The sequence below is a fragment of the Accipiter gentilis genome, chromosome 7 (assembly GCF_929443795.1).
Source record: "Accipiter gentilis chromosome 7, bAccGen1.1, whole genome shotgun sequence".
Classification (NCBI taxonomy): domain Eukaryota; kingdom Metazoa; phylum Chordata; class Aves; order Accipitriformes; family Accipitridae; genus Astur; species Astur gentilis.
Genome location: NC_064886.1, coordinates 4,472,955 through 4,500,870, shown reverse-complemented (window position 1 = coordinate 4,500,870; position 27,916 = coordinate 4,472,955). Strand labels below are relative to the sequence as shown.

Here is a 27,916-nt window from a genome sequence, read left to right as displayed (position 1 = left end):
GGACTCCTTTGTATTTCTATTCAATCCTAAGAGAAAGTGGCAATAGCAAAAGTGGTCAGATACCTCCATGTTTTAGCTCTGAGTGGTTTTATTTTCTATTAGAAATAAGCAAACTCTGTTGTGTTTTCAAGAGCTTTTACATGGTGTCACTGAAGGTGTCACCAGTAAAGGTGGTGTTGTCTGTGTGGTCTGAAGGTTGTTAGTTTGACTGGCATATGCTTCTGTGCTGCTGCTGAATGCGTTTGATAGGAAAACAAAATGTCTTGGATGTAATCCCCTTTTCACCTTAACTGTACCTCTGTTAATTTGAAGCAGAAGCATGTCATGTAGCACTCTTGTTTACAAGCAGTTATGGTTGCTCTAGTTTGAGAAGAACTTTCCAGTTCTTTTGGGGCGTTACGCTGTTGTGTTCCTCTTGTTTAATGGTCATGTGCTGAAAGGGGTCCTGACGTCAGACGACCGGCAAGAACTGGTTGTGTCAGATTGTTTTCTTGGGACTGGGCAGAAGGGAGAGTTCTGCATAGCTCAGTGCAATTCATTTCCAAAGAACCAGCATCCTGGACAACATCCGGTGCTCAAAATCTGCATGGGGCCGATGCAGCTGGCCTCTTGGCTCTGTGGAGTTTCTGTGGGGAGAGGTCAGGGCTGGTCAGATTGACTCTCCATTTTTGGGGCAGTTTTCTGACTCACCTGGCTGTTTCAGCTGAGGAGAGACTCCTCAAAGCTCTTGTATAAAGCATCTCTCCTGGCCTGTAACCATCTTCCAGGCTAAGCCTCAAATAATTCACCAAAGGCCAGGAGAACTGTTTCCTGAGAAATTCTCTCCAAGTTGGTAGCTCTGTGTGGCTGACAGACAGGATCAGTGGGAAAGCGTGTTTCAGAGGAGAGCCTCTGTGGCCATCAGCTCTGGGGTTCTGCACTCTGAATGCACCGCTCTGTGGTTTCCAGGACTAAGAAAAGCCCATTGCCTTCAATTTCAGATGTGACTCATGGAGAAACATGATTTTGATACACAGGCTCTTTTGGTGTTTGCTTATGATACTCTGGGGCCTCCTAGCTTTCAGAGGTCTCCTAGGATCCCTTCTTTAGAGAAACTCTTGGCATTTCACTCTGTGGTCTTCATTTCCTCGATTTGTGGCACCTTTAAGTGAGAGGTGGTGAAGCTTGTTGTGTTATCCTCATCTTGGAAAGCCTGTCTGAGAAAATATTTTCTAAGTCATTTGGGCCAATTGGATTGGGACTATCTGAGAAGGAATTGTTAAGGATGCCCTTTTGAAGCATTTCCTTGGAGGACTCACCCTCTGAGGAAATGGCTTTGTCTATGCTACCTCTTCTTTCAAGCAGCCCCACAGTTTTTTAGGATCTGTCAGGAGAAAAATTGTTCCTCTTTCTTCCTGCCTGTCCAGGGAGGTATGGGAACACTTAGGATCTAGAGAGGAGAGAGCGGGGAGCATGAAGTCATCCTGTCTTGGTTCCTCAAGATCAAGGTACCAGGTTCCTGGGGGTGATTTTTAGTCAATCTTTGAGAAGCCAGTGGCAAGCTCCATTTGTATCTCAGCTTCAGGGAGAGATCATCCCCTGCTTCTAAGGACAAGGGAGTACAGACTGCTGAATGGGTTTTGCGTAAAGGTTATCTTTTAGGTAACCCTTAGGCCGCAAGCCTAAGCATGTGTTAGATTTGCCACCACTTAAAGCCTTTAAATTAGGGTAGATGTTTTTTGAAAAATACATTTTAGTCCAGACAGAGAGCTGTAGGAATTACGAGAGGAAGTGCTATGGCCTGCAGTACGGATGAGGTCAAATTAGATTATCATAATGTTCTCTCTGGCCCAAATCAGTGACCTGCAGTTCACAAGTCTACCAAGGTAGTTAGCGTTGGTGCATCTTGGGTCAGAAGCAACATACCTCGCGTGTCTATTAGCAGGAAAAAAATGGAAGTTTGCTTGGGCTGGAGATGAAATGGTTCCCCATTTCATAAAATAAAATTCCAAAGCCTGATTTTTCCATTTTTGCATTTCCGCTTACTCCTATTTTTGTTTTGTTTTCTTTCCTTGCTGCATCCAAAACCTTCTCTCAGCTCTGTAAAATGGAAGTGGCAAAAGAAAAATGAAAATGCGTGAGGAGGAAATCCATGAGTATTACTTAGGGATAAAGGAAGAAAGGGAGAGGCTGGCACCCCAGTTCTTCATATCAAAATACTTGGTTTTAACAGGCACAAAAGGTAAAGCTTCAAAGAGGATCCCAAATACAGTGTGAGTTTCTCTGCTTCAAAGAAGGATCACTTTAATTTTTTTTTTCTTCCAAAACTGTGATTGAAAAATATGGGCTGCTGTTTTCCTGAGGAAGAAAACACAAAGGTGGCTGGGTTTTTTTGTTTTGGTTTGGTTTTTTAGTACAGTGAGAGAGACTGAGAAGTGCACTCAAGCTGGCTATGGTTTGTCAGGTGCAGCTGCTAGGGCTTTGAACATAGCAGGATCTCTAGGAAACAGTTCTGGCTCCAAAACTCAAGTCTCTTTGAGATGCAAGCTAAGGCCACGGACATGCTTTCTAAAGGAGATTATTTTTTCAACTGTAGGACTGAAGTCCTGGAAAGAATTGCATTCACAGTGTGTGTAGCCAAGTGTCTTGGCTTAAGTTGGATGGTGTTGGAGATCCTTAGACTGCACAAGGAAGTATTTCAACAGCCTCTCTAGATTCAGGCTACCACCCTCACTGAAACCTGAAACAGAAAGAGAGGTGGAAGATATCTTGCACCTACCACCTCAGGCATAGCTAGTCCTCCGTCTAGTTCAACACGTATGAGGATGCCTCAGAGGAGCTTGTGTCTCAGCTTCCTCCTTTTCTACTTCAGCCTGTGGGAACATGTTGTTCTCTGTTATTTTGGGGGGGAAGAGATTGTCCATCAGAGTAATTTCTTTGGACTGTTGGGTCTCTGGTCTTGTAAGCAAAGGTCACTTGTTTCAAATCATAACTGAAAAAAATCAGATCATCTTTCTTTTTCAAGGGTTGGTCTGATGAGGTTTTGTGGTAGACAGAGTCAAATAAATTGCAAGGTAGGAGGCTCAGAACAAATAAGGTCTTTTTGTCATGGAGCTTATCCAAGCTGTGAAATCTTTGCCCCAGGACGTTGCTAAAATCTGCATAGGCTCCAAAATGATTGGACAAATGCATGGAAGGTCTAAATACACAAACATGCCTTTGAGTTCAGGAAATCCCCAAATCACAAATGGCTTGGAAGATGATTGAGTGTTCTGGGGTCTATCATAATATCCTTGCCTTGTATTTACGTTCTTCCAAAGGTGTCTGTTGTTGGTTGGTATCTTGGGGGGGGTGTTGGGCAAGGTGGACCTCTGCTCGAACTTGGTGCAGCCAGTCTTTTGTCATTAGGAGAGAAGCTGATCCTTTCAGAAACTAGAAATGCAGAGGTGCTGGAAGAAATGGGGGCCTGGACCCAATTCAGGTGTTTGAACTCATGGTTTTCTTCTGTGCTTTTGCATTTTGTGAAGCAGAAATGCAAGAAATATATTCACAATGACATCTTTGCATGACTCACTAATCAGTTGTGGCTCCAAGGGTGCTTGAAATGTGCTTAAAAACAGTCTGCATCTCTCCCTGGGCCTGCAGGTGATCTGCGTATGTGGATGAGTCGGTCATGAAAGCTCAGCCTCTGTGAGGCAGATCGTGCCCAGAGAGAGATCTGCCCTCTAAAAATATCCTGGAAGCAAACAAGAAAAAAGATCTGCTGAGATCTGAGGACGATTCTGACCTTTGGGCTGCCATCTAATACTCAAGTCCAAATTCTGGACCGTTTGCCTGAGACAGCTTCTGACATCTTGCTCAGGCAACGACTCTAGTACTGTCCCAACCAAGAGAAAACCCCTGTATCTGAGGTGCTGGATTTGATGAGGGTTTGCATGTCTGTCACAAATGCATATTCATGTACACCTGCCAGAAAAATGGTGTGGTTGACTTCAGTATATGAAATGAGTTTTCCCTGCTGACTAATTGGAGAACCTTTAGATACTGATGGGGAATTTCTTTAAAGGAAGACTTGTTCCTGTGCTTACAGTGGGCATGATTTCCCTCACTTTGGATCTGGAGAATGTTAATTAATTAATCCTTAATCTGCTGCTCTCTGGAAATTTCAGGGATCAAAGCTGCTTGTCAACCTGCTGTGGATTTCCAAACTGGATTTTGGATTTTCTTCCACAGATCAGAGGGCAATTTATGCAAATTCTCACGCGTAACATGGTTGCAATGAACAGATGGGGAGGGGAGGAGAAGGGGAATCTGATCACCTCTCTTGTGGCAGTAGGCAGTTTGGCTTGTGGTAACAATGCCTCTGGAACAAAGGGTTCTCTGTGCTCCGCATCTGGTAGGCAAATAGCCAAAAATGCTGTAGCAGTAATGGTCATTCAGGTCTTCAGTGGTTCATTTGATATTTGCCAGGTGCCCAAGGTGCAGTGCACAAGCAGGCAGGAACACCTGGACAGGCTGTCCTGCTCACCCGTGGCACGGAGCGGGCTCTGTCCCTTGGTTGAGTCTCATTCCCAGAGTTTTGAGAATGGTTCTGCAGAGTGGGGTAGAAAGGGTCCTCCCAGCGCCGTGCGGGCGCACCATGCCTGCTCCCTGGAGCTGGGCTCTGGGTCAGTACGTCCTCCTCCCCAGAATTGGCCTGTCCTGTTTGAGCAGCTGGGAGAACCTCGCAGGGTTGCTAATGCCCTGTCTTGACAGGATGGCTGAGTGGTTTCTAGACTATTTGGTTTATATTTCCCACCTTGAAGATGTCTCGGCAGTTGTTATTATTCTGCCTGATTTTTCTACAAATACGTTGCCATGGATCCTTCTAGGACCAGCCAGCCATCTTTAGTTGCTGTTCAAGTGGAAGATGCCCGTCTCTGTAAAGCCTTTGCTTGAATATTTACAACTTTCTTCAAGATCTGCCCATGTGAAAGTGCAGCCAACATTTCTCATCAAACTTGTGTTGGAAATTTTATTATTATATTTTTTTAAATCTTCATGAGGCTGCCATTGACTTCGTCTTTTGCAGACACCTATGACTGTCCCAGGAAGACTGAAAGATGTTAGACTGGGACTAAGCCATTGAAAAAAAAAAATCAGCCCTTTTGGCCAAGGCCAGGTGGATTGTACTGCATTCTGTTTTGGTATGAAATGCCTCATATCTGTGCACCTGAATACTTTGGCTAGGCTGAGGGCTGCTTTGGTGGAGTCTCTCTCTGAAACCTGTGACTGTCACTTTTCCTTCCTGTCACCACCACACCACTCTCGTCAAAACCAGGTGCTGGTTTGAGAAGAGCCTGTCTCCAGCTCTTGGGAAGGTGCTGCTTGCTGCCCTTCTGCAGGAGGTCTCAGCAGTGGCAAATCCATGGAGGATTAGAAGAGCTTCCTCCTCAGGGACAAACCATTTTTCACTTTCTGAATGCGTTACCTCCACTGAGCCCAAAGCCTTTATCCTTCTTCCACTCCCATTTGGTTCTCCAAAGCTAGAGAGAGCTGCTGGAGAGAGAATTGAGAAGAGGTGATGTTAGCTTGGATTTAAGGCTCAGGGGTGTGGTACCTACTCCCAAACTGCCAAGTACCTGCCAAAGACATAGTCTCCTGTGGTAGGGTGCCTTGGGAAGGATACACCTAGAGAGCAATAGTCACTGCTCTTGGGACTCCCTCTTTTTGCCTTGACGTTTTTGACCCTTGTGGCTAAACATGGCAAAAGACATTCCTCAAACTTAACAAACCTTGAACTTCTAACCTCAAATGTTGGATAACTGCAGCCTGGACCAGCAAGTTAAAAAGTTCCCTGGGAGAGAGCCTTGACCACTAAGCTAAACAGTTTTCTAGTAAAGTGATCTGCTTCTTTGACTATGTTTAAAGAATTGAAACAAATATTTATTTAAGGGGGGGGGGGGGGAGACTGGGGAGAAACACAATTCACCCAGCCAAAAAGCCTTTGTTAAAGTACGGTTATGATCATAGATTATTTCCACACCCTATTAAAAATGAACTTGGGGCGTTTCTGAAACTCCTAAGTGCTATTTTCCACGCGCTCTTCCTACATCCAGTTCTCGGGTAGTTGACCTGTTTTGTCTCTGCCAACCACTGGGGATGGCCTGGAGATACCACCTCTGTTTCTGCCTCTCTGGAGACCCCAAATCCCCCCCCCCCCCCCCCCCTCCTTCGTATCACCACATCCCTGGCTCCTTGTCCCCTCAGCCCCTCACAACCCACCTCTGCCCAGACCTGCCGCCCTCACCCTCAGTGGGGGGGTGAGACAAGATGGCGGCACCGCTGCCCCGCCAGAAGCAGGGCCGGGGGGGGGGGGGGGGCAAAGCCCGGTGCAGGAGGGGTCTGGCTGTGAGACCTTTCTCCTTGCGGTGTGACTCCCTCGTGTGTGCGATGGCGATTTGCCTGTGAGGGCCTGCGGGCCCGGCGGGTGCCCTCCCGCAGGCCCTCACAGGCCGCGATCTGTGTGAGGGCGCCGCCGCTGGCGAGGCGGGCGCGGGGCCGGCGCAGCGGGGCGGCTTTGTGCGCGGCGCTAATCCGGGCGGCAGCTGCTATTGGCGGCCGCGTTGCCGTGGCGACGGCCCCGCCGGCGGCCGCCTTTGTTGGGGCCCGGCGCGGCCCAGCCGGGAAGGGCCCGGCGCGGCGGTGGAGGGCGGGAGTAAGGGGGTGGGGGGGTGTCGGTTCGCCTCGCCTCCACAATAGCTAGCCCGCCGTGGGGGGGGGGGGGGGGGGGCTGCAACTTATGCCCGGTTGTGGTTGCGGAGTCGGTGCAGGCCTGGCTTGGTCCCTGCCTGGGGCTGGTCTTTGGTGGGAGCCGGCCATGGTACCTCCTCAGCGGTCAGCGCTTGGTGCGAGGGTCTGCGCGGGTAGTGCTGGGTTTTAGGGAGCCCTACGAGCTGAGGTAGCTGGTCTCCATCCCCTCGCCTAGCTGCAGGGGTGGTGGCAAGAGCTAGGGAGGATCTGGGGCACAGGCTGGACATCCTGGGCAGGGTGCTGGAAATGGCCGCTCCCCACGGATGCAGGTGAGGCCTTTCTCCTGGCTCCACAGCGCATTCCGGTCTGCAGCCTGTCCTGCAGGCCTTTGTAGGCTCCAGCACTACCTCTGCGCCCGCCCTGGGTTGCCGGGCCCTGCTTTACCTCATGGCACTGGCAGTGTGCTGTCTGAGACCACCCAACTCATCTCACCTGTTGCCTTGGAAGGAGACAAGAAGATGCTCACGTGCAGGTTTTGCTGGCAATAAAAAAACACCAGTTGTAGCCATACACAGGGTTGAGGCCCTAGGGTTGAGTGGGGTGAGACTACTTCACGTTATGTGTATATACACTTAGGTATCTTAGATGTAGTTCATGTCGGGAGTCAGCTTTCAAACAGAGTACGTGTGTTATTGTAAATATGTTTTTTGCAAGATGAGTACATTTTGGGGTGCTGGGTAGACACCTGATCTCAAAGCACCAGCAGAAATGTAGGAAAAAGCTCAGCTGAAAGAAGGCTGCAGAGTACAGTTTGGGAAGAACTGTACGGAGTACAGTTTGGGAAGAAGTGGTTGCATGTCTCCTGGCTCTGAGTGCTCGAGCACCGCGGGAGCGCCCAGCCGTTGCCTGGGACGTTGCTGTGAGGTGATTTTGCGTGTGGATGTGTGCTGGGCTCTGCCACTTGCAGCTGCTCCCACTTTCCAGGCTCTGTGAAGAAGAGGTTGTTGCTGGGGCTTGTCAGACAGAGCAAGTCAGGAGCTGGGCTGTGCTTGTCCCTGCTGGGTTTTTCTCTCCTGTGCCCATCTCTCGTCATGATGGGTCGGTCTGTGGGTTCCAGCTACCTGAGTTGAAGTCCTCGGGAGTGGCACCGCCACAGAGTGCTGTTGACACAGCTTTCTCCTAGTGTTTAGTGGGGAGGACAGCTTTGTGCCCAGCCTTTTTGTGAACTGGATGGAGGAATGGATCTAGCTTAAAAAACGAAGAAAAACAGACAGTAAAAACTCTTGAAATATTTTTAAGCCATGTCAGGTTTCCCCCCAGCATGTCACAGTTGTGCTGGCACCGTGAAGGGAAATGGTGCAGGCACAGGAGCGAGCGGCGATGGGGAATGGCAGCGTGATGAGCTGCTGTCAGGCCCCAGCTCTGTGGCGGTGTCTTGGGAAGCTGCTGAGGAGTTGCTTTGGCTCTGTGTGAAGTCTTACATCCCCCGTGGCTCTGACTGGATGCCTGGCACGTTTCTCAGGTGTCCATTGACTTGGCTGAGGGAGGCTGAGCTGGGATGGGAAGAGCGCGGGAGGAGCGGGAGCCAGGTTGTCTGTCGTCACCTCTCGCTCGTGTGGGCTGGACATGTTGGAAAAGCCCAAGGGCATCAAAGATGATCTCTCTCTGCTTGTGATGGCACTGGAAGCGTTAGCAAGGGCTCCTTCCATCCTCGTGGCACTGAGGTGGAGCTGGCTGTCCTAGTTTGTCCTTTGGGGGGCTGAGACTAGGAGCCCTCTCCCTTCCCTGACGTGGGTTTTGAGCTCTCCACGAGCGAAGCCAGTGGCTGCCTGCGCCAGGGTATGGGCAGCGCTCTGTCCGCACCGGTGGGCTGTTCTGGAGAAGGCAGCCACGCAGATGCTTCCCAGGGACGAGGCGAGGGAGTAATCCTTCTGCGGAGTTGGGGGCGTGCGGGGCTGGCTGCTCGGGGAGCGGCTGTCTCACATGGAGGAGGAGGAGGAGGAGGAGGGCCAGGGCAGCTGCTGGCCGGAGACTGCTGCCGCCTCCCCTGAGCACTTGCACGTCCAGTTTCATAATCGGATTAAGGCAGTGGTATTAGAGAGGAGGGATGGGTCAGTGGGACAGGTTTACACTGGGGCTTACACGGAGGGGATTGAAGTGTATTTTTTAACCCTGCTCGGCCTGACCTGCGGAGCGGTGCAGATGCGTCTCTGCAAGGCAGCACCCAGCAGGAAGATGGAGGGGGGGGAAAGTGGCACCAGGCGGTGATGTGCTCGCCGGGGAGGAGAGCAGCCCCAGGCCGGCTGGGGGATGGGATCCGGCTGCCCCTCCCCCCGGGAAGGCAGCCCTGCTCAGGCCTTGCAGTAAATTTGCTCTAATTACAGCCTCCAGCAGTGGGAAACCTCACTTAGAGGAAAGGCTCCTCTGGGGTGGGGGCGGGGGAGCTTCCCAGCTTTCCCAGGCAGGCTCTGTTGTCTGAGGCCTCCGCTTCCCCTGTCGCTGGGAGGCCCCTTATTCCTCTCCCCTCTCCAGCTTTGCTTCTCTCCCCCCCGCTTTAATTCTCCTCTCCTTTGAGGCCGGGATTTGGGAACAATGCCTTCCCTGCTCCTTGCCCCCCGGCTGGAGCCGCAGGCAAACAATCGGGGTCCCTTGCTGCCAGGGGCCGGGCCGAGGGGGCTCAGCTCTGCAGCACCTGCCCCAGGCTGGTGGGGGGAACCGTGCTGGTTGTGGCTTGGGGAAGGAAGGGCCTGGTGTGGTAGCTGATGTGTGTGTACACCCCGTTTCCTTCTTGGGGATAGGAGATCTCATCTCAATCCCCTCAGGTTTGGGGAGGCCTGGGAAGCTCTGTGCAAATGTGTCAGAGGATGCTCATGGCAACAGCAATAATCTGACCAGCACCCTTCTCTTTGCAGGTGGACGATGCAATGCTGATGTTTGACAAGACAACCAACCGGCACCGAGGTGAGAGCGGTCTTCTGGCCGTAGGACAGGGAACTGCGGAGGGTTTGCCTCCTGCCTTGCCTGGGGAGGGGTTAGTATCCCAGCAGCAGGGGACGTGGGTCGCAGCTGCTCTTTATCTTGCCTCCAGTCGCCCTATCCTTTTGCATCTGCATCCTTTACCAGCGTCCCTTGCAGCACAGAGAGCTTTTGTCCAGTGCGTTTCCTGTGCTGTAAACTCGCCGAGTTGCAGATATGTGAGAGGAGACAGCCCCCTCCCCTGCCCGCTTACCTCTGTGGCTCCAGCCCGCAGTGTGTGTCTTACCTTGTCCCGAGTAATCTGAGCTCCGGGAAAGCTGACACGAGAGCCTGAAGAGTGCCTGCTTCTTGCCCCTTCCTCGGCCTGGAGCCCACTTGCGCTCCCAGGTCACCTTTTCTTACCCGAGTCTTGCTGGTGGAGTCTGGTTACAGGATGGGAGCAAGGCTGTAATATTTGCGCTATCCGGACCAAGTCCACCCATGGGCGTTCCTGCCTCCCGCTTTCCCGGTGAGTCTTCAGACCGACTAACCGGTGGCGTGGCAGGGCTCGACACTAGCATTGAACCAGCTCAGAGATTTATTGGCAGCAACTGAACCTGCAAACTTAGCTTTGGCGTCTTTCAAATTGGGGCCAGTAACAGCCTTGTGCTTGGCCACTCTCATGTCTGTGTGTTGTTTGAAGCACTTCCAAGCACCTCTGCCCACAGATCAGCGAGGGAACGCTCCCTTCTGCTCTCGCTACACTATGTGCCCTTCAGGTTTTTGCTTTTTTTCTAGAGCCATTAAATGTACTCTGATTGCCTGGCCTTGAATGTTGTTCCAACTTTATCTTAAAAGGGAAGAAGTGTTAACCCCTGTTCCTCCATGGGTGCTTCCTAGTCACTAGTCCAATTAGAGTTGTTGGAGGTTTTGGAAGGAGCAGGGAGAGCTGCCAGCCACTATGTCGGAAGTGTGGACTTCTGCCCAGAGTGCAGTAGGCTTGGTGGGGGTCTGATGGCGCTCAGGACTTGTTTCGGCATTGGTGTTTTGTTCTTGAACTCCTGAGCCCCTCCGCTTGTGGGTGTTGAGGTGAATGGTGTGTAACTACCTGGGCACAGACAGATGGAGGAGTTTATGGAGAGAGACTTTTCTGGCAGTATGGAGGAAGAAGTGGGGTTCTGGGCAGCAGATCCCCATCTGTTTCTAAAAGTTATTTTAAAGCACCGTGGAATTGGCTAGTTCCATAAAGCAGAAAGCTCTGCTTAATCCCAGCTTGCTTGTAAGGCAAGCTTAAAGACATCCTCCCACCTGCCTCAGTTTTCCGGAAGCGACTGCAGTCAGCTGAGAGGAGTTTAGTCTGCCCACCAGAGCTGGTCTTTGCCAGAACTGTCAGCAGAGGGGTTGGTGAAAGAAAGGAGGTGTGAGCGTGGGCCAGGGGCCAGGAACACGCTGTCCTGTCTTACCCCAGATACTAACCTTACTTTGGTGAAACTTTGCAAATCACTTTGCTTGTGTCTATCTGTCTTGTTCTGTACGACTGCGTTGCTGATACTTGCCTGCTTATACAAGGCCTTAATGACTGGTGACTGCTGAGGAAACGAGTAGGGTGTTATTGCTGGTGGAGTGTGTTTAGCGAGGATGGTGATGTCCTGGCAAGCAGCTGTTCATTTCTCCACCGACTCCCTTTGTGTGAGCGTCTGCTGGGATCCTCCCCAGCTTTATCAGCCACGTGATTTGCCTTGCAAATGGCAAAGTTTAAAAAAAACAACCCCAAACTTGGTTTTGAGAGCAGTTGAGTTCAGAGAGGTTGGGAAGTACAGGATGACGAGGAAAGGGCAATCTGTAAGGGGATGGTCCTGTTCTTGTGCATAAAAGCAGGATTTGCTGGAGAGGGAAGATGAGTGACAGCCGTTTTAGAAAGGGCTGATTGTACCATCCTTCTCTTCTCCTGCCACTAAAAGGATGTGGGTAGCGGGTGCAAACTGCACAGAGCTCTGACCTGCTCAAGGAGTTTTGCCTTTTCTTCAGGGTTTGGGTTTGTCACATTTGAAAGTGAAGACATTGTGGAAAAAGTGTGTGAAATCCACTTCCATGAGATCAACAACAAAATGGTGAGTGTCTGGGGCAGAACCTGGGGGAGAAGGGACAGAGGTATAGGATACAGTGGGGCAGTGGAACAGGGGCAGGGTGTAAGGCACTTGGGTCCCAACGCACTTTTGTCTGTAGTGGCAAATTGGGTTGAATCTTTTCCCCAAAATCACAGCAGCCGGTCTAGGAAAGAAGCTCACAGTGTGGAGCACAAATACTGAGTTTTCAAGGAGAAGAGCTAACTGTAATGAGGAATTGTGTAGTACTTGGAGGTTTTGAAGCTACGTGAAACCTCTTGGTAGCCTGGGAGGGGGCAGGTTTAACCTTTATTCAGAAATGAGGAAAATTAGGATTTGAGGCCCTGGTGCAGGGCCAGGCAGAGCATCGAGGGCAGCTCCAGGAGGAGAAAAGCAGTGTTTGAGCTCCCCATTGCCTGTGGTGGCTGCAGAGCAAGATGGAAGGCTGGCAGTGTGGAGGCCAGAGGCAGAGACGCTAGGGAAGGACCGTGGAATGGGCTGTCGGCGGTGGCCGGGGCTGAGGAATGCCGTCATGGCAGGCAGTCCTGCCTGGTCTGCAGCCCAGCTGCTGCCTCCGTGTGCTCTGTGGCAGTGCCCTGTGCCCGTGGCAGCCGAGCCTAATCCTTACTTTCTTGTGGCAGGTGGAGTGTAAAAAAGCTCAGCCGAAGGAGGTGATGTCCCCAACGGGCTCGGCGCGAGGGCGGTCCCGAGTCATGCCTTACGGGATGGATGCCTTCATGCTCGGGATCGGCATGCTGGGTAAGCCCAAGGACAGATCTCCTCCCCAGCTCCCGGTCGTGCCAGGCAGCAGCTTAGAGGTTTTATTCCGAGAGCAGGCAGGGCGGCCAAGGGCAGCTCTCCCTGGTGCAAGGCCGGGGACGCTGTGGGGGGGTTGCCGGGACCTGTTTGTGATCACAACTTGCCCTCTGGTGGCACCTGGAAAAACTGCAAACTTGTCACCGCTGCCCTGTGACAGCCGGAGCTGGCCGGGCGCAGCCATGTGCTGGGCAGCTCTGGCCCTCTGCAGCTCTGTTAACGGTCACACGGTGCCATAGCATATAGACTATAATTCTTTAATGCCTCTCGTGGAATGGGATGTAACTACATAGCTGAACTGAGCGTGGAGTGATCTGTGCCCAGGCATCTTCCTCCCATACTTGAACAGGTTTTCTGATGAATCAGTTGATTAAAGAACCCCTGAGCTTTCACTTGAAACAGTGGTCCATATAGATGTCCTCACTGCCCTTTAAAGACTGTAAAAATGCCCTTAACGTTCTAGTTAAGCTTTGTCTCACTTTGTTTCCTCCATCTCAGGGACAGCAAGTATCTGGTATTGCAAGGAAAACTATACACTTATCGTGGGACTGTCTTGTAAGGAGCAATTGGTGACAAGCAGGCTGGATTTCATGTCTTACCAATGATTCTAAGGCAAATGTGTTCAGATAAAAGATAAAAAAAAAAAAAAAAAAAAAAAAAGTCCTTTGTAGCTTCCACTTCCAGGTCTACAAACCCTTGTGCCTGGATCTGAGAGTCAAGCATGATGCTTCCAGTACAGTTGCTGTTCCTGGCTTCTCTTGCTCCCCACACTTGTTCTAGCTGGGCTTGAGCTGACCCAAGAGCACACTGTTTGCTCAGGATCATCGCTGGTGTTGCTGGGCAGGGTGTACTCAGCCTGGCTCTCCTTGCTAAGCCTGCCGAGTAGCAGTTAGTCACTGAACAAAACCCCAAAAAGGGCATTTTTTCCCCAATGTTTTCTCTTGACTTATGGAAGGAAAATAAATCTGCAGCCTGTGGTTTTGGGTTTTGCCTCTTCTAAGCCACCTGAATTTTAAAGCAGCAAGGCTCAAGCTGAGTCACTGAGAAATCCATGTACTCATGTCTTGGGAGATCTCAAATCAAATATTCATCTCTGAGTCAATGCCCTGCATTCTCACAGGCTTGTACTATATAGGTGGTCAGCTTCCTGGGGAACGGCAGGAATTGTCCTGCCCAGCGCCAGGAAGAAGCACTCTGCCTGCATTCGCCAGCGCTTCTAGTGCAAAAGTGACTCAGAGCTATTCAGCCATTCAAATGCCCCCACCTCCCTGATCTCCTCCTATTTGTAAATCCAGCTGATGCATCAGAAAGCCTTAGTCTGCAGAGCTATGAGTTTCTGAGAAGGAGATGTCCATGTTCTTACATGTTTGGAGTGAGGAAAAAATTAAATGGGCTTGCTAAAACTCTTCTGCAGATTTGCATGCGTTGTGCACTCGGCCCAGCAATTTCCTGGGGTTTCTGCTATTAGCCCTATTCGAGCGTTCTAACACTAATGATCATGCTGCTCATGAGCAGCCAGGCGCTAAGGACATCGACCCTGCGAGCTTGCAGTAACAGAGCCCTTTTCTCTTCCCCCAGGTTATCCGGGCTTCCAAGCTGCCACCTACGCGAGTCGAAGTTACACTGGCATTGCACCTGGCTACACTTACCAGTTCCCTGGTGAGTGGTGCTCCCTGCTCGTTTTTTTGGTCTGCCTTCAGGTAACGGGAGTCCCTGGCATGATCCGTGACCCAGGTTCTGCCCCTTTCCCCTGTTTGGTCTTTCTTTAAATTGGAGACGGATGTGGAAGGGGGAGGGGAGAAGCCCTGGAATAGGTGGGAACAGCCTGTCCTTCATTAGGATTATCCTCACACTCCAGTGGCAGGAAAAGCCCAAGGCTGCTCTGACGCCCTTTATGTTAGCCTCCTCCGTAGGGCTGCTGCTGTGACACAGAAGGGCCCCTGCAGCTCTGCCTGTCTCGCTGCCTTTGTGTCTGTCTGTCTCTCTTTACCAGAGTTGCCACCGCTCTGAAAGTAGTACAGAATTTTAAAACATGGCTTTCCATGGTCGAGGGAACTCCTAGGCACCCCAAACACAGGCGCCTGCATTGCTACAGTTGTGTTCTGAACAGCGCCTGGACCACTCACAGACTCCAGAAAGCATCTGCTGGGGTGGTGGGCTGCAGATCCCCCGCAAACTGGGTGGTTTCAAGCTCTCAATCCCGCCATGTGCTCAGAACATGGATTCTGCGATCAATGGCTGGAACCTGCTGTGCCGCAGCTGCTTAGAGCTTTCTGGGGCCTCTTCTCCCTCCCATTCTCTGCGAGGCAGGGGAACGAGGCAGAGCACATTCAGGGAAAATACTGTCTTGCTATTTTCTAGAGAAGTGGCAACTCTGAGCATCCCTTCCTTACTCCATCCCTCAGTGTGACGGTTTATATATGAAGTCTTGATGTTAGGGGCTGGGAATGGGAAGTTTCCTCTTTGCCTGAGGCGAGCCCAGGCTGACTGTGGCTGAAAGTTGCTGTTGCCTCCCACCTGTCTGGAAGCTATCCCTGAATCCAGTTTATGGGTCTCAGTCATAGTGGCTTCAAGTGCCTCATTGTAAACCCGTGCCCAGATGAGTGTGGGACGTACTGAGCACCCACTGGCGTGGCAGCCGAGAGGTCAGATTGGATGGGTTGCCAAGCAGTGCTCCAGGGCTGACCTGAGGCTGCGCAGTGAAGCTTGCACTTGCCCTGCCTTGGCCAGATTTATTCTAAGGATAAATGGATCCTTTCAGTCTCCAGGGCAGGAGTCCAGCACCTTTCAGCACCAGTTATAAATTAGTTTAAAGAAGACACTGGTCTGGTCGCAGTCTGGCTGCAGGCTGCTCCCCCAGCAGACCCCGGCTGCCGTCTCTCTGTGGGGTCTGCCTCGGGGCATTTGACGAGTTCCTAAGCTGTCTTGCATTTCGTTTTTAGAGTTCCGTGTAGAGCGGACCCCTCTCCCGAGTGCCCCCGTCCTCCCTGAGCTCACAGGTCAGTCCTGCTCATTTCCTAAACTCACAAGCTGGAAGGGGAGAAGGGGGCTTTGGGCTGTTCCAGTGGTGTTGCTGCTCCACAGCCAGGTGCAGTTAGACTGGAAACGTTCCTTAGTTCCTCTTCCATCTGTACGAGCTCCATCCAAATCTGGGGCTGGAAAGATGGAGAGGCAATCAGAGCCATGTGTATTGCCTCTGAGAAGGGCAATGTAGGTCATACCAAATGAAGGCATGTAATCCTTAGATGGCATTTCCTGCTGCTTGCCTTGTTTTTAGCTCCTTGCCCCAGGCTGGGGGTAAACCAGATATGGAAAACTGCAGAGAGCAGGGTGACTTCTCAAAGGTCTACAAATTACCTTAACCTGAGCTGCTGCAAGGACTTGGAGTGCTGGGAGGAGGGAGAGGGTGTGTGGGCACTCCTGGTTTCTCTAATCCCGTTCCCCTGTGCAGGAGGGGCTGCAGGGGATGCTTTCCCTGCTCTGGGTGGTGCAGTCCCCCAGCTACTCCAACATGGAATTTCCGGGCAGAAGCGAGTGTGGTGGGAACCTACAGTAAAGTCCTGCAGTGTTTGTAGGGAACTGTGGAATGGAATGGGGGCAGAGGACCACTCTCCAGAGACTAGCCCTGGCTCAATGTCCTCACAGTGCAAATACCCTCTGGATCCTCAGCCCCTGGGTTACGTGCAGTGTGTTCTCTCTAGGTGATGCTCCTTCTGTCTACTCTCCCTTCCATGGCCATGTTTTCCCCAGCTCTGTTGTGTCCATGGTTTTTGTCGTAGAAAAGCAGCTTTGTGTAGCACCCTGCTCCCCATGTGCCATCTCATTTCTGTGGTGTTCCTCCTCTCCAGCGCTTCCTTGCCTCCACCTGTTTCAGGGTTTGAATGTCTGCAATGGGGGTGTGGAAAAGCTTCCTGAGAAGCTCTCCTGGATTTATCAGTACCAACAGGCTTGAAAGGGGCTTTCTGTAGCACAGAACCATGTCAGTCCTCAGGGAATTGCGTTTCTTGAGGATGCCAAGGTTGGCAGCCACCAATGAACAAATTGCCCTGAGGAAGGTAGGGGGAGAACAAATCCTAGCTCCCTTTTAATAAAACCCTTCCCTGACACCATGTATGCAGCTGCATAAGCACCTGGACCCCCACCTCTGAGCCTTTTGATTGCCAAGCAAAGGAGATGTGGGTCCGGTTGTTTATTTACATGTGTGTTTTTCAGCAAAACCCATAAAATTTGTAAATGTTGGTCACTTGGCAAAAGTGCTTTTCCCTCCAAGGCCCACCCCCGGCTGCACTCTGCCTTTTCCTAGTGGAGGTGAATCTCCCAGGGCCTGGCTGTCACCGGCGGCTGGGGTGCACCAGGGCTCTGTACAACAAGAAGTTATTAATGCTGCTGTCCTGGCTGGGTGCCATGTTAGCTTACAGTCCTGAGTGTCTCGCTGAAGTACCAGCTGGGGATCGTGGCATTCTTCCCTTGCCATTACGCTTACCTACTGTTAAACAGTCACTGTGCAGCCTCTTGGCTAGGCCAAGAGCTGCAATTCCCATGTATAGGCTGGAGTTGGTCCCGCGAAGGGCAGGGCCCCCTTCGTTCCTACAAAGGCCCAGCGAGCTGTGCAGTGCTCGAGGGCCCTTGTGCCTTCAAGTGGATGCGTGCGCATAAATGGGCTGCGCTTTATGGGCTTGGCAAGTGGAACTGAGATGAGGGGATGGCACAAGCGGGGATGATTGCTCCAGCATGCAGGGAGCTACCATGCAGGTGCTTTGTTATTGCAACACAAACCTGGTGTCTCAGTAGATAGACTGCAGAGGCAAGAAGGGTTTTTCCTGGAAAAAGAACTGGAGTCTTTTTCAGAAGACCTGGCCTCCTTTCTCAGTAAAACCACATTCATTCAGCAGTGTGTTAGGGACTTGAAGCAATGATAGGGCAGGAGGGTGGCTGCCAGCAGCCTTTCCTCCCTGAAACAGCATCTTTGGGGGTGATGCGAAGCAGCAACATGCTCACATTGGCCCAGGGCCTGTAATGAGCGCCTAACCCAGATATAAGCCTCATATGACGTTTGCTTGAAACAGGCTGGTGCCTGCTACTAAATATTCCCTTATAAGCTAGTCTGGGTTTCAGCCTTAACGTGATTGATTTGTTCTGACCTCTTTTTATGGTGCTCTAAACAGAATCACAGTGAATTTCACATTCAAGCATGAAATGCTGACCCAGTCATTTTAAGGGCAAAGACAAACATACTGGCTAGATGCCTCCTGCCCCGGGGGCTGGATGCCTGTGGCAGTAGAGTTGGGAATTAGAACTGCTACATATAAATTAAGACTTACTGGTTTAATTAAGCCATTTCTAGTTCCTGCTCCCTAGGTATATGTTTCCTGCTCTTCTACAATGAACAGCAAGTGTTTGAGCAGTTCAGGAGCAAAACTCGGAGTGGGAAGGTTGATGTGTCTTGAGCTGAGTAGAGAAATAGAGAGAAAGAGGCTATTAAACTGTTACTCAAGAATAGTACCAAGGGACAGAGAGGAGGGGCTGAGCCTCAGGATGCTGAGCTGCCAGCTGCTGTCCCTGAGCTGCTGCATTTCTCCACATTTACAGCCAAAATCTGGATCTGTAGCTTCAGGTTAACTGCATCTTGCAAGTTAAGTAGCGACAGGATACATCTGAAATTGCCCACTTCTGGTTCAGCTCTTCCACGTCATGCTCCAGGGTGTGGGCTTAGCAGAGCATGGCTAGTGAGTGTCCCCAGATATTAACTGTGCAAAAGGATACTAATAAATGCAGGGCTGTGCACTTCCCTATTGTCATCCTCTGATGTCCTGTGTGATGCACTAAGCCGATACATCTGTGTGGGCCTGGTATTTTGCAGCGGGAAATGAACGTTACTGTTGAGGAGTTTCCCGTGTAGCCACAGTGCCCCTGAGATGCCTGTTCCTTCCTTTCTAGCAATCCCTCTCACTGCGTATGGACCAATGGCGGCAGCAGCGGCTGCGGCGGCCGTGGTGCGAGGGACAGGTAACTGCCACTTTCCTCCCCAGCGCGGTGTCCTGTCACGGTGTTTTGCGATGGGCTGCGGGAGGGGGGTGGGACGGGGTTGCATTTTTGGGATCTTCACTACGTAGTTTTGCTGCCTCCTGTAGGTTCCACCCCCAGTCGCACCGGTGGATTTCTGGGCACCACCAGTCCTGGGCCGATGGCAGAGCTTTATGGAGCCGCCAACCAGGACTCAGGGGTCAGCAGTTACATCAGCGCTGCCAGTCCAGCCCCAAGCACCGGCTTCGGCCACAGCCTAGGGGTGAGTGCTCCCCATCGGAGTCTGCGCAGGGGGAGGAAGATGGAGAGTGGCATGGCCAGGGGAAGGGGCTGTATCTTGACGTGGTGATGGAGGTGGGCAGCAGTGGGCAGCCCCCTCTCAGCCCACAGCCTGCTTTCTGGTTAAGAAATACCACCCACCGCAGCACGTGCCATGCCACTGCCGAGCCCCAGACCACAGACGGCCAGTGCAGAATGCAGCAGTTCACTTGGAGCCTGCATACCTGGCCTCTGCTGGCTCTCCCTGACCACCCCGCTCAAGGTCCTGATATCCAGACCTTTGCCTGATCTGGCCCAGACTTTCCAAGAGCCCATCTTGGCCCTGATGCAGTGTCCTGCAGAGTGATGCGGTCTTTAGGCTCGGCACCTCCAACTGACCAGCTTTCCCAGCATCTGAGCCATGACTGGATTTGTTGTGGTAGTAGTTCTCCTTTACTTTTCTTTTGTTTGCTTAAGAGTGGGGTTTTAACTCTTTCTTCGCAGGGTCCCTTGATTGCAACAGCTTTTACCAATGGGTATCACTGAAGCTGGGGACCAAGGAGGCAGGAGGTAAGAGAGCTTTGAACAGGAACGGGTAATGAGAAGAGTGAAGTCCTGAGCTAGCCCCTGTGCTTGGGCTCTCAGCAGGAGCTGCGGATGCCACTGTGAGGTTTGCCAGCCTGACCCAGCCTGTGGGAGGAGTCCTGTGGCCGGCCTGGGGCTCTCTTCTGCACCAGAGGCTTGGCAGGTTGGGTTCCTACCTTATGGTCCCCAGGCTGGGAGTGCTGTGGAGAGGTCACTTAGTGTCTGGGTGCAAAGAGGAAGGAAATGGGAGCACTGACAGAAAGAGGAAAGGTCTGCAGGGTTGGCCAGAATCACAACCCAGTGGTGATCCTGAGAGGCAAACTTGGCTCACCTGGGTGGCTGGGGAAGCATCCTCCATGCAGTTGGCTCTTCTCACAGCTGCTAAGACACTGTCTCTGGGGAGCAAGGTTTTTCCTCTCCTGCCTGGGAGAAGGGCAGAAGGAAAATCGGAATCCGATCAGTTCTGTTTCTGGTCCTTGGGTGGGCCTGAGAGGGAACGGGTGGATGGTCTCCATTTGCTTTGCAAACATGGCTGAAGTTAGAATTAAAATAAAAAAACAAACAAACAAACCAGCTTTTCAAAAAGGAGGGCAAAAACTTGCAGGGAACAGTGTCCAGACAGGAGCCCATGGCAGCCTGGCAGGGCTGCGCTGAGCTGAGTGCTGGAAAAACGGCTGGACCCCACTACGTCACAGGCCTCCCGGGGGCCAGGAGTGCCACAGGTCCAGGCAGGCAGGCTGCATGGCGTGTGGGGCCTTGTTTCCCAGGCCGCACGTTACCATTAAAGATGGAAGCATCTCTGCTATGCCCCGTCACTGTGCCAGCGAGATGCAGAGCAACTTTGTGTTGGGGCAAGTTTGGGTATCGAGTATTTCTGTCTGATCACACCAGAAGAAAACCCCAAGAGAAAAGCTGTTGGTTGCTCTAGATCCTGTCCCTTCCCTCCCCTGCTGTGTCCTGCAGATTCCCCAGTGACCTAACCGAGGACAGCGGCTGGAGGATCTGGTGAGCCTCGGGGGATGAGCCAAGGTTACCTTTTTCTTGAATCAAACTGCACACTGCCGGCTGGCTGCCAGGCTCCTGCCGCCCTGCCCTGATCTCTCCCTTTGACCAGACCACACTGGACTGAACCCGAGGAGATCATCTCGCTTTCTTACTAACCACCGACGGTTTACGCTTCCCCCCTCCCTGCCCCCAGCCCACCGATTCTTCTTTTATTTATTTTACTAGCTGTTAGTTTTATTTTTTTATTTTATTTTTTTATCTTTTTTTGGGGCTACCCCTTCTTTTTGTTGTTTGCTCTTTCCCGAGCTAGTAGACATATTTTATGAATTGGCTTTGTGATTGTGTTAGGTAGTTTTTATTGAGGAGTATTTTTATTTGGCTTTGAAACTGTTTTGAATATTTTCAACTCTGTTGTTGTTGTCGTCAGTGTTTTTAAAGCACGGTATGTAACAAGAATGCAGTTCTGAAGGGAAGAAAGAGACACAGAGAGAGCAAAGGCTGAGAGGAACTGATGTATTTCTATTTTTTTTAAAGAAACTGTTTTTAATTGTTTCTGTTTTGTAAATGTGAGGCTTTGAAAAGTGTGAAACTCCAAGGATCCGAAAACGTTGGACATCGCTATGGAACAAAACAAATGTATATTTTGCTAAGTGAAAAACACTATCCTTACAGCTGAAAGATTTTTTTTTTTTTCCTAGGTTTAGTTTTACGTGGGGTTTTCTTTTTCCTCCTGTATAATATGTAAATATCGCGAGCTGAACCTGGCTGCCGCCTGCAGCCTGGCTCCAAGGAGCAGCTCCAGGTCCTGGACTTGGTGCCGCAGCGTGAGCAATATTCTCCAGCAGAATCCTGACAGGACTCCGTTCTTTTTTTGTACACCTTTTACTGTAAGATTTTAAGACCTCTGATGAGATGAAAGGGGAGGGGGTGGGGGGGGGGCGGGGGTGAAACGTACCGGCCATCGGCTGTTTTGCTGAGCGGGTTAAAGCTGCTTCCAATTGCTCGATGTACAGACTCCATCACTGGGCTCCGTAGTGCCAGCCTCTGGTTTGGCTTTAGGTAAAGGGCTTTACCGCCATTGCTTGTCTTGGTTACTTTGGAAGGAATTCACTCTCCAAACACTATCGCTTGTGTCAAGATTTCCCGGGAAAGGGGATCCTCCTCCGGAGGCGAGGGTATCAGAAGGGGTGTCGGCCAGGGCCAGGGGGAGATTTGGGTGGTCGTTCTCTGAAGGGCAGGGCGCTGGGTTGGGGAGTCATTAACGGGGGAGAAAAGCATTAGGGTGGTGATTTGGGGGCGGGTTAAGGGCTTCTCAGGGATTATATGAATTATAGAATTGCAGCTTCCCGTTTGCTTTACTCTGTCTTCTGAAGACTGTGGGAATTTGTCCGTTGTCCTGTGCGGAGGTGATCTAGTCCCTTCTCCAGAACCTGCCGGGGCTTCCTCTGGCGTGGTCCAGGCCCCTGCTAACAAGCACTCTGCCAGGGGAAGCCTCCAGCAGGAATACATGGGGCAGGTTTGGGTCTGGATTTCAGTGAACCAAAGACCTTGTTAAGGGGGGTGATTAAGCCTTTTATTAAGATGCAGCCAAACTCTTTTCCCAGGGAAATAACAGCTTCATCTTAAGTTTTAAAAATCATTCCCTCTCTTCCCCCAAACTGAGCCCCTGTAAGGGAGAGGGGCACTTAGAAAAGGACAAGGAGGGCCACAGTGCCCACAGGGCCCTTTTTCTCTTCCATCCCTCCCCCATCCGCCGGAGCTTGTCCTGACCTGGGCGATGCGTTTGGAGAGTTCTGTTTAGGTAAGAGGGTACTTAACAGATCAGTACTGAAAACACAAAGCAATAATTTTTGTTACTGAGACAAGAGTCTGTATGTCTGTTTTTTTAAATATTTCCTAATTAAAGAAGAGCTGCATTTTATTGGGTTTATTTTTATTCTATATACTTCAAATTTGGGTCTGCGGACAGCGCTTTCCTCCCTCTTGGTATATGCGCTGAACTGCTTCCGTGCCCCCTCCAGACATCCAAGGCCAGCTGTGCTGCTGCTGGGCTGTGATTAACTCTCTGGCCAGTGCTGCCACTGCCTGGAGGCTGGGGCTCCGGTTTCAGGGTGGGCATTTTTTTTAAAAGAAATAAAGCTGTGTTTTTAAGCCAGTAAGTTATTACACTCCAATGTTTGTTCTCTCCACACCTGTAACCCTTTTTCCAGATTTCAGTTTTAAATTCCTAATAAATTATTTGAAAACTGTCCTTCTCTGTTATTATTTGGGAGTGGGAGATTTTCAAATGGAGGAGATTTCAGGTGAACTTGGACCTGGCAGGAGTCGCATCCTGCCATTAGGATAAAAGCCCCAGGCAGGGCTATGACTCTGTGTTCTGCTCCCAGACTTTGGCAGTGGCCCGGTTTATAATGTGCGGCAGATCTGGCTTTAATAGAGATCGTGTCTCTTCTCTATGTTACAGAGGTTTTGTATAGATATTTGTAGGCTCAAGAAAGGGGGAGATAGTGTGATGTTTAGAATTTTGGGTCAGATGCTCTGGATTCAATGACTATGGTGGACCAAGGAGGCTAGGTCTAAGACATCAAAATGTAGAGATGGGAAGGGAAGAAAAGTCCTTAACAGACAACACTACAAGAAGGTGAATTCTAACAGTGTGAAATAGTAGGGAACCCTGTGCAGCAGGTCTTAATTATAGAGAAGTCTTAAAAATAATTGAAGGCTCAAGCCTGTAAGTTTAGGAACCAGCTGTAAGTTGGGATGTCCTCACAAGCATACTGAGGACCAGCGGCTTTGTATGCCGCACAGGTTGGGGGAAACCAAAAATAGCATCGGTGGAAAAATCTTTACCCTGCTGGGATTTTTCTCATGAGGCACTCTTGTGGTGCTCACATGCTTACTTTCCCACACACGGTGATCCTGTTGAATTAAAATGCACGAAATCTGAGATATGACAGTATTTTTGATCTGTGACTTTAAAAGGCCAGTTTATTGGAAGTTTTCTTCACAACATCAATAATAAATCAGACATTGAGAAGTGAGGAAGAAGGAACCTTAGACTCTTAAGGTTCATAGATAAGAGAACAGAGAAATAATAATTTAAAGAAGAGTAAATGTGGCCAAAGTAGCAAAGGAGAAAGAGAACACTTAAGTGGATATTGAAGGGAAAGTCAACAGATTGATCTGTGGGCAAAAGATTAAATTATTTTCTCTGAACTAACTGTGGTACAGACTGTCCTTTGCATCAGCCTTTAATGTTTGTTCAGTGTTTTATTAGGACATGAGAATCTCAAATCTGTAACTCAGCATCTGTTTGGCTTTAGGTAACCTGTGAGTGGGGAATCCCAGAGGATCAGAGAGCGTGTGAGAAATCAAAAAGGTTGTGCTGATGAACAACCAGAACCATTCTGTCTTCCTTTAACTAGATGTCCTATGGATATGTAAGCATCCGGTGGATACTGTGGGTACCCTGGCATAGTTTCAGACCCTATGAGGGGGGAAGATGTCCTCATTGTCCCCTACAGAAACATGCATTTGAACCTACTGAAGGGTGGTGAACCCTAAGTTTCCTGAACAAGCACTCTGGCATATTAGGCTGTTAGGAAAAGGTGGGCTGTGCCTCTTCCTCTGCTCTCAGAAACTGAAGGCTTGCTTGGTGCTTTAGAAATAAATGCACTCTGACTATCAGGTGAGCAGTCTAGGATCTACTTCTTGGGTGTGTAAAAATGCCAAACCTGTAGCCCTGACGGTGTTAGAGCCTCTGGGGTCTGAATATAAGTGCAGTATTTTGGACTTAAGTCCTGGCTGACTCCAGGAAGGTTTTTCTTACCCATTTTTTGATCTTGTTTCAAGGCTTGCTAACTGGCCTTATACCTTGGCATAGAGAACCAAAGGGCGTAACTGGGGTTCTGCTTTGGTGCTGGAGAAAGAGAAACTGCTGTCTCTGAGCTACTGAAGTCTGCTGTGTATGTTGAAACTTCTAAGCCCTGTTCGTTTCCAGTGTAAGTCCCTTAAGGTCATGTGAAAACAGACACTACTCCTTGTTTAAGCTACATACCGGAGGCTTTCCATGTTGCTTGGCTCCTGTTTCTTGCCTAGTAGTACCTCCTTCTCCTCTATGGCTTCAAAGTAAAAACCAGCTTGAACTGTTCTCAGTTCAGCTCGTGCAAAAGGGTCATTTGGGGAGAGTGGATGACCTGTACCTTATTCTCTAAATTAGGCCAGGACAATCCATGGAGAAATACAGGATTAATAAGTGGGATACCATAAAAAAGAGGATGCCAGTATTAGTAGGGTGGTTATTTGTGTGTCAGCAATTTCCAACATAACTACCACACTGCTATTATTTTTTAGTAGAGAGCCCTTAAAAGTGTTCAGATCTTTCAGGCTGGCTTTTAATATTGAAAGAATATTGAAAGTAGCATTGAAAGAATTTAATAGCAAAAATCTAGAGAGCAAATATTTATCTTCCTGGCTTTCGTAGATTTTAATTCCACTGGCCTTCAACTGCTCATGTCACAACCTGCTGCCCACAGCCTCCGATGGAAGAAGTCTGCATTTAGTAATATAAATACTGGCTTGTTTATCTCATACCCATGTCAAGGTGAGGTTGTCATATAAAGGGCTGCATTTTCTTTAGCACCAATCTCTCTCTAAGACCTCTGAGAATGAAGTCCTTGGCCCTGCTTTTCCTGCTGTCTGGTGTGTAGGTGGCACTCACCCCCCCGGACTGGTAACACCGTGCCTAACTCTAACCTTTGTGTCTCTTCTCAGTGGGCGCAGCCAGTGCTGCTGTCTCACCCAGGGCCGTGTGGGAGCTTCGCAGCATGATCAAGTGCACCATCCCAGGCAGCCATCCTCTGCTGGAATTTGGTGACTACGGCTGCTACTGCGGCTTGGGAGGCAGTGGGACTCCAGTGGATGAGCTTGACAGGTTTATATGACTCTTGCTTTTACAAACCTCTTTCCCTGCTTGTGCATGGTTCTGCACGCCTGCTTTGTCTTAGCTGACCCTGCTTATAAACGTTCACAAAACTCTCTGGCTGCTGTGAATGAAGCTTTCTCTCAAAGATTGATTCCAGGAAAAAAGGATGTGTAGTATCACACCTTGATGCCTTATTATTAAGATAAAATATAATCCCAGCAACTCTGTTTTCCCTTCTGTGGCAACTACGCCGCACTCATTCCAGCATTTTTGTTTCAGCAGTGCCGTGCCAGCAGCTGGGATGCAGCTCTGCACACACTGCCCAGTGCACAACCATCAACGTGTGCAGGGCTGAGCTGCAAAATGCTAAGAAGTGGCTTGGGCAGTTTAGAGAACACACAAGTCTGATAGCCAAGGTGCAGTGAATTGTGTCGGCTGCCAGCTCTTCAGCTACCAGGCACTGACGGGGCGTGTAGGGTAAATGCTGGCTTTTGCTTTCCCGGTGCCCAATAGACAACTGTGAAGCTGCTCCAGTAAGTACAAGTGTACCAGACACCTCTTGGACCATTAGCTGGCAGAACCGCGTCCCTTTGAAGTCCTTCGTGTCTGCTTTTTTATCACTCAGTATCTTTTTTTTCCCCAGTGCCTTGTCAGAGCAATACTAGTGTATTTACATGTCTTACAGGTCAGCTGAGTTTGCATTTCTGGTATTTTCTGACCTTTTCCTCACTGTTTCCCAGGTGCTGTCAAGCACACGATGAGTGCTACTCACGGGCACGTAAACTAGAAGCATGCAAACCCTTCTTGGACAATCCCTACACAGAGCTGTACAGCTTCAGCTGCTCCAAGGGGCAGATCACATGTAACAGTAAGTCCACTTCCATGTCACTCCACTTCAAACATTACTCCAGTCTCTCTTCTGAAGGAATGGGGCTCCGTGATTCTGCGGCAGGAGGGCACAGTGCAAGTCCCTGACGGGCGGCTGGTTATTTATAAACGGGGCACCTCACACGGGTACCAGAATGAATGTTCTCCATATAGCACACAACTTAAAAGTTTCTTAAGATATATGGTATCGCAGTACATAGGGAAGCCTGTCCCCTCTTCAGGGGATTGAGTCCCTGTGGTACTTTAATGGCAGTATATAAGAGATCAACATGCTAACCAGGCAGCGTTACACAGCTTCTGACAAGCATCTCTAATGTTAATGGTGGAGCTTTTATAGGGCTCTGGAACAGAGGTAAGTAGCAGATAGGCTGGCAAACAGAATTGCAGGGAAAGAAGGAGCAAGGAGATTTCTGGGCTGGAGCAAGGAGATTTCTGGGCCAGAGCAAGGAGATTTGGGGCCAGGAGGTTAGCGGGGAGAAGCACGTACACCCCCAAATTGAGGGCAGCAGTCAAGGGGCTATACCCCAGCAGCAGGAACGCCTGCCTGAGTCACTGCGGTGCCTGGTGAAGGAGCTTCGGGGTCTGACCGCTCCTGCTCTCTCCTCCAGGCAAGAACCACGAGTGCGGGATGTTCGTCTGCAACTGCGACCGCACGGCTGCCATGTGCTTCGCCAAGGCGCCCTACAATCCCGAGCACAGCAGGCTGGACACCAAGAAATACTGCCACTAGTCCTCCTCATCCTGCCCCTCAGGGCTGCAAAAGGCCGGCAGCGGCCTCTCACTCTAATAAACGCCTCGCAACCACCCGCCGCCTCCCGCCTCCTCCCTGCGCCGCGCTGAGGGGAAAAGGCGGGCGGGCCTCGAGGGGAGGGCGGCGACCAGGCTGAGGAGGGAGGAGAGGCCCCGCCCCCTCTGCCCACGGTCCATTGTGGCGCGTGCGGCCCCCTCCCGCGCCGCCCGCCGCGTTCGTTGATTGGCCCTTGGAAGCGGCGCGGGCGCGAGGCCGCCAGCAGGTGCGCCCCGCGGGGCAGCCCCGCCCCATCCCTGCCTTGAGGGCGCGAGCCCCGCCCTCTCCCCTCAGAGTGCCGGCGGCTCTGAAGTGAGGCGGAGGGACGCTCCATCCCGCCTGGGTCTCCTCAGGGCGGCCCTGCCTTCGCCCTCCCGGTGAGCCAGGCACTGCTCCTCCGGGTGCTCACGCGTTGGCTACAGCGCAGCTTGCCCCTCGCGTGGGTGCGTATCTGAGGGGCTTGAGCCGTTTGTCTGGCTGTTCGCTGCTCTGAGAGACCCCTGTGTGCTTACCCTGGGGAGGTCTTCCTCTGCCTGGTGCTGTTCCTGGTCAGGAGCTGTAGGGAAAGAGGTAATGTTGGCCTGGAAGTCAGGGGAGGGCGGGGAAGCCCCTCTGAGGGACAGTATCTGCCCAAGTTTTTCTGTCCTGATGAAGTTCTGCGCCAAAGCTTCCACCCAGGCTTGGTGCCATCGTGCTGCAGAGGCAGTTTTACTGGCAGAGGCTTTCAGGAGGGTGTTGGTGAGCTCCTGTGTCAGGGGCTGCTTATGCCCCTGTTTGCTGACAGGGCAGGAGGAAGGCCCTGGTTCATCACCAGAAGACAGCTCTATTGCCTCCACCAGCTGAAGGAAAGCATTCATC

At 50.9% G+C, this 27,916-nt stretch overlaps 2 protein-coding genes across 8 annotated transcripts in view; both read left to right on the top strand.

Annotated features, from left to right (window-relative positions):
* Positions 1-22,706, top strand: part of MSI1 (musashi RNA binding protein 1) — a 44,950-nt gene extending 22,244 nt beyond the window's left edge. For 4 of the 5 annotated variants that reach the window (XM_049804199.1, XM_049804195.1, XM_049804196.1 and 1 more), the window contains 9 exons: positions 9,624-9,672; positions 11,695-11,777; positions 12,413-12,530; positions 14,166-14,246; positions 15,530-15,586; positions 18,525-18,593; positions 18,719-18,873; positions 19,374-19,439; positions 20,418-22,706. In XM_049804199.1, coding sequence (XP_049660156.1) covers positions 9,624-9,672; positions 11,695-11,777; positions 12,413-12,530; positions 14,166-14,246; positions 15,530-15,586; positions 18,525-18,593; positions 18,719-18,873; positions 19,374-19,415 — 654 coding nt within the window. In that variant the 3' untranslated portion in view covers positions 19,416-19,439; positions 20,418-22,706. The remainder of the gene's footprint in view (positions 1-9,623; positions 9,673-11,694; positions 11,778-12,412; positions 12,531-14,165; positions 14,247-15,529; positions 15,587-18,524; positions 18,594-18,718; positions 18,874-19,373; positions 19,440-20,417) is intronic. The other variant, XM_049804198.1, reaches the window with a different exon arrangement.
* A 1,664-nt stretch (positions 22,707-24,370) lies between these two features.
* Positions 24,371-27,001, top strand: PLA2G1B (phospholipase A2 group IB). 3 transcript variants are annotated; one of them, XM_049804206.1, is made up of 4 exons: positions 24,371-24,424; positions 25,233-25,392; positions 26,124-26,251; positions 26,880-27,001. In XM_049804206.1, the coding sequence occupies exons 2-4, from the start codon at positions 25,286-25,288 to the stop codon at positions 26,999-27,001; spliced, it is 357 nt and encodes a 118-aa protein (XP_049660163.1). In that variant the 5' UTR covers positions 24,371-24,424; positions 25,233-25,285. The 3 variants fall into 3 exon arrangements, with proteins under 3 accessions (XP_049660163.1, XP_049660162.1, XP_049660160.1); XM_049804205.1 differs by lacking the exon at positions 24,371-24,424 and adding an exon at positions 24,427-24,460; XM_049804203.1 differs by lacking the exon at positions 24,371-24,424 and adding an exon at positions 25,127-25,160.
* The last annotated feature ends 915 nt before the right edge of the window (positions 27,002-27,916 follow it).

Bases quoted from the DNA above. Each gene is read 5' to 3' on its own strand.
- PLA2G1B (XM_049804205.1), top strand. From the start codon at position 24,427: ATGTTGAAACTTCTAAGCCCTGTTCGTTTCCAGT. The intron at 24,461-25,232 runs GTAAGTCCCTTA...GTCTCTTCTCAG, and splicing joins AAGCCCTGTTCGTTTCCAGT to TGGGCGCAGCCAGTGCTGCT. The intron at 26,252-26,879 runs GTAAGTCCACTT...TCTCTCCTCCAG, and splicing joins GGGGCAGATCACATGTAACA to GCAAGAACCACGAGTGCGGG.